This window comes from Plodia interpunctella, chromosome 26, assembly GCF_027563975.2.
Source record: "Plodia interpunctella isolate USDA-ARS_2022_Savannah chromosome 26, ilPloInte3.2, whole genome shotgun sequence".
Classification (NCBI taxonomy): Eukaryota; Metazoa; Arthropoda; class Insecta; order Lepidoptera; family Pyralidae; genus Plodia; species Plodia interpunctella.
In genome coordinates, this window is record NC_071319.1 from 5,994,366 (window position 1) to 5,999,887 (window position 5,522).

General features: G+C 33.7%; 2 protein-coding genes across 2 annotated transcripts; both read left to right on the forward strand.

Annotated features, from left to right (window-relative positions):
* Window positions 1-507: 507 nt before the first annotated feature.
* Dcps (Decapping enzyme, scavenger) lies at window positions 508-4,766 on the forward strand. Its single transcript, XM_053764817.2, has 4 exons — window positions 508-869; window positions 2,041-2,186; window positions 2,455-2,679; window positions 3,127-4,766. The coding sequence occupies exons 1-4, from the start codon at window positions 527-529 to the stop codon at window positions 3,436-3,438; spliced, it is 1,026 nt and encodes a 341-aa protein (XP_053620792.1). The 5' UTR covers window positions 508-526; the 3' UTR covers window positions 3,439-4,766.
* On the forward strand, window positions 3,492-4,766 carry LOC128681159 (uncharacterized). Its single transcript, XM_053764816.1, has one exon. It carries the CDS (start codon window positions 3,492-3,494, stop codon window positions 4,743-4,745), a length of 1,254 nt encoding a protein of 417 aa, XP_053620791.1. The 3' UTR covers window positions 4,746-4,766.
* Window positions 4,767-5,522: the final 756 nt, after the last annotated feature.

The window sequence follows — 5,522 nt, forward strand, 5'->3', positions numbered from 1 at the left end:
TATGAAGATCTAAACTTGATTTTGACTGAAGAGTAAAAATCAAGTTTATATTAGTTTATGACCACAGTTGACCAAATAATGCAGAACATAACCTAAAATGGTGTTATTATTTTCAGGATAATCCACTAAATCATTCCTTTTTCCTTTAAAACTCGCACCACGATTGCGTAGAAGGTATTTTTGGTCGTAAATCTGCAACAATATGGAAAATTGACGCTTCTTGCCTCCATTGGCAATGTTTGTGTACCTTAGTTGTACCAGTAGCGCCATCTGCGCTGAGCTTTGCATAACATGCCCTATTACATAGGAATAAATAATAACATTCAATGTTGGTTCTTTAAATTATCTATCTTCAATGTAATGTTTTTATATCTGTGGAATGTAAATTTTTTTATAGTGGTGACAGATAAACTTTATCTATAAGTGGCGCCCTCACTTTATTTTGCTATTTAAAGTATTTGAATTTTAGTGCATAGTAACATAAAGAAATCTCATATATTTTTCATAACGGTAACATCGTTACAAAATGTCCGACGTTTCCCATCAAAACGATGTTTTAGAACCTCCTAGTTGTAAAAAAACTAAAATTGACCGGCAAAATGAGAACGGTGGTAGCGTAGATCACTTAGAATTGAAAGACTTTATTGCAGAGAAAATATTGAAAAATAATACTAACAGTAAAACGGTGTGCATTCAGGGAAAATTTCGTGACAAAAGTGGCGTGGCTTTGGTTTTGTTAGAGAAAAATGCTTTTAGAGAGGAGGAACTGAACGAGACGGGCTATTTTTGCCCCGACACAGTGTTACAGACGTATTTCCAAAACGACATATATGGAAATTACGTTTGTTTTCCCAAATCTTCAGTCAACTGTAAGTTTACTTCATTCCTCCTTCCACATTCCCTTTCGCAATTTTCAAGGTTGACAGCGCCTTACTAGATCATTAGTCACTTCACTGTTATCGTGAATAGTATAACGAACAACGTGAGTGTATTACTATTTATTTGATAATTCTCTAGTCACTTTATCTAAAAACGTTACCACAGGTTAAAATGTATATCAAATAGCATGTCATTTTATTGTTCTCATATTGAAACATATGGTGGCATGATGTCTGTAAGCAGTTTGCTTATTTTTGGTACCTAATATCTCGTAATTAGAAATCTACAGTGAACAAATTATTTATAACCAATCTTTGTTGTTTTATCAGAGAGTGAAATTTGTAAAATTTAGCTGAAAAGTATGTAGGTATAAGTTTTTTATTCCATTATTTTTCACCTATCAAGGTATTATACAGTTCTAACTTTCTTTGTGACATCATCAACATAATTATGTTGTTATGTCCCAGTTACAATGTAGGTAGTTAAAATGTCATTATTTTTTAGAGGTAGTAACATTTTGATTCCTTTCTTTATTCTTATTGCATTAAAAAGTAATTTGTTTAGCTGTTTTCCTTTTCATATAGCACTTATATGAAATGGCAAAAGATATTTTGAAAACAATTTCGATGTTTTGAAATACAAAGGACTTTGATTTTTTTTTTAAGCATAAGCAAGTAGGCCTTACATTATTGTTAGTTGTTTGGAATTATGAATACAATGATGTTTAATTATATCAGCATAAGATTAACATTTAAAGCATAAATTGCACCTGGAGATTTAGATTATTGTTTTTACTGGCTGATATATTTTATTGAAAGTCTGATTCACAGTTTGTGTTAGTATATAGTGAGTATTTAGTACAAAAACTTGGGACTGAAACTTATCAGTGCCTGTCTAGATTGTATTCTCAACATCTGCATTTAACTCTAATTATAAGGCTAACCATGCATTACCATAGGGGTCACATACACTTCCACATTATAAAAAATAAGTGTTTTTATAATCTTCGAAGCTCCTGAAACTATTACTATTTTTTTTTCTTTTGTAAGAAGCTATATTGTTCCTCTTATTTAGTTTCAAAACACAGCTTTTATACTTTTGCATGCCACTTTTCTTTGTTGTACCTGATCTGAGACTTATCCTAATGTATCAAACTTCCAGCTGTGAAAACTACGATAATCTATCCGGCAACAGAGAAGCACATAGTGAAGTTCAGTCAACAGGAAGTACATATTGTATTAGAGACTCCAGAGCTGTATAATAAGCTGACCCTGCCCCATATTGAAAAAGAACACTTCAATTTACAGGTATTTTTTTATGATTTTTGTATGTCACTTATTTATTCATACTTATTTGCTGTAAATTCATTCAACTGGAGCCTTGAATGGTAGCTCAATTTAGTAAAAAGTATTATGATTAACTCATGTTTGGAAATGCTGATTAGTAATGCTTGGGATAACAAGGGTGAACAAATTAAAATTAAATTGCTCAGATTTGCAATATATCAGAATAAATGGAAATTAACTGGACTGATATTTCTGTAACAATACTCAGTGTATGTTTAATCATTTTCAGTGGGTCTACAATATTCTAGAAGGCAAAACTGAACAAGACAGAATAGTACATAACAACAAGTGTGAAAAGGAAGGCTTTGTATTGTTACCAGACCTCAAGTGGGATGGTATAACTAAGGAAACTTTGTATCTGTTAGCAATTGTCCGTCAGAGGGGACTCAAGTCACTGCGAGACTTGAATGCGAGCCATCTGCCGCTGCTGAAGAGAATCAGGGATGAGGGAAAGGTAAATTGCGATGTTTTACTTTAATTTCGTCAATTTGGTTATGTGTAGTAGAAAGAAAACATTCTTATAGGTCATAACATAATTGACGGAATTTTAATTTAACATTGAAATTTCTTTGCAAATTATTGTTTATCTGTGCCTTTAATAACAGTTGTTGTGGGCGAAAATACTGTGCATTCATCAATAATTTGCATTCACTCAAAAAATTTTTTGTTTCCACACCACATCACCCTCTTCTTTGACTAAATTTTATTACAAAAAATAGATTCACATAAGCTTTTTTTTATTGTTATCTGTCCTTAAAAACAACATACTTAGTGACTTTGCAAGTTAAATAAAAGCTTGAAAATAAGCCGCAATCTATAAGTTCGCCTTTTACATGATTTTTCAACACAGTAAATATATAAATACAGAATTTTATAGTAATTTGCAATTCAATCTTTTCAGAAAAAGATCCTAGAAAAATACAATTTACCAGATAGCCAGTTGCGGATCTACTTCCACTACCAGCCTTCCTTCTACCACCTCCACATTCACTTCACGTACCTCAGGCACGAGGCACCCGGAATCTATGTGGAGAAGGCACACTTACTCAGTACCGTCATCAACAACATTGAAATGATGAGCGACTACTATCAAAAAGCTTCTTTGCCGTTCACCATCCGTCAGATGGACAATATATTTAATGTTTATGAAACTAATGGTTATATTCAGAAAGTTGAGCCAAATATTGGTAATACAGAACTCATTGATAAGTAAAGTAATTTAAGAATTATTGTACAGTTCATAACAAGGACTTATTGTAAGCGAAAATGTTGATCAAAAGTATTTTTATGGAACTACGCGCTAGGCTAAGGAGTTGCAACGTTTATATCACCACTGGGGTGGATTTTAACAAGAATTGTAACTTGAAAATTAGTATACAATCAAACTGTATCGTCATCAACTATTATGATGATGGAAAACTGAAGAGACGAGACAGTCTTTCGTCAATCGAAAGTCTCTCTGATTGTTATTCAGAAGACGAGTCCGATGTGACCTCTGTTATACCAGTAGAAGAATTCTGCCATATCATACCAAATTCCATGTCTTGTCTCAAAATCGAAAAGAATACTATATCATTCAGGATATTGACAGAATCTAAAAATGGTGGCAATTTCTACAATGAACTCCTAAAATCCAACACAAATGTGAATCATAACAAGAATGATAATGAATTTAAAGTCAATATAAAAGTAGATGATGATCTTAAAATTGTTTGTTCAAATTGTTTGAATGTGATTTCGAAAGACTTCATAAAATTCGAAAGAATCCTGGAGCTTCCTACTGCTAATTTGGATATGAGTGAGTGGTTCTGTCACGGCCACGGACATGGCCATGGGCACGAAACTAAATTTGAGCCCACTTTAAAATCCAACAAAAATGATTTTCTTTATCGATTGACATATTTCATGGTGAACAACACTGTTCTATCTGAAAAAACGAATAAATTTAATGCCAAGAGAGAAATCTATCATTGCAATAGATGTTTGGCCTGGCTGGGGCTGAAGGACAAGACAGATGTCAAGTTATTCAACTCTGAAGTCAAAGTAACTCAAGATAACATAGAAAAGTCTGCTCTCACTCATAAAAATATACTAAATGATATACAGACAGATGATTTCATATTTACAATAGAGAAATTAATACAGGAATTCAACTTGGGCCTTCAATACACAGTGATGTGTAAAATTATACTGGAATGTTTAGTAGCAACAAATAAAAAGCAATATTTGTTGATTTGGGTGATGGATAAGGAGCTTCAAGTGCTGAAAAACTCAGGGGAACACATTGGAAGTGATAACATTAGGTTGCAATCAAGTTTTGTAACAAAAATTTTATTTAAGATTGAGTTTTCGTTGAACGATGAGGTGGAGTCTTGGATTGCAGACCCTGCTGTTGTCTCCACGGATGTGTCAAAGGGCATGTTCTGCCGCGGAGTGGAACATCTGCAGAACATGTCGTTGAAGGTTCCAGAGATGTTCCGAAACACAAACGGTTTCTGTGTAAGCTATTTAAAGGTTTAAATAAATAAACTGCAATGGGAATTAGTTTTCTTTTTTTTTCCATATGTTATGTCCAAGTTCTTTTCCCAAAACATCCATTCCCTAATAAGTCCTCAGATTCAAATAATTTATTCAGAAATTAGACCTTCACAGGCACTTTTTAATGTGATTTTTTATATTAAATAGTTATTTCTAAGCTACAAACTACTGGCATTTCGGAACGACCACTTCCAAAAAGAAATGCTGAAAAAAACTCATTTGAACAGTGTTGGTCCCTATCATGCCAGAAGCGCGTTTCTTATATTTCTTTTTTCTAATAATATATCAAAATAGTAATATATAAAAACAAGAGTGCTGATTAAAAATATATATATATTGATGTGAAACACAATTAACTTACACAAAAATATATGAGAAACAAGATGACCAAGTTCCCTCTGGCAGCATCCGTTCACGAGTTGACGCATGCGTCATGAATTACAACCGTAATAGAGGGAAGGGAAGCGTAGCTCAACCATAATAAAGGGAACCTCACGACGCCACCATCAGATTGACCATTTGAGTCCGAGACCTCATTACAACATATATGATATAATGAGTCAGCAAATCATATTTGTAAAGACCAATAAGACACCACCGCTACAGCATACAGGTCCTTCAGCATCTTTAGGACATGCAGGGCAAGACAGCATGTGTGCCAGTGTTTGAGGAAAGGTGGGTACCACACAGGCAACAGTTTCCAAGCTGTATCCCCATTTGGACATTCTTTGTTTTGGCCGACTTGTGTGGCCAAGGGAG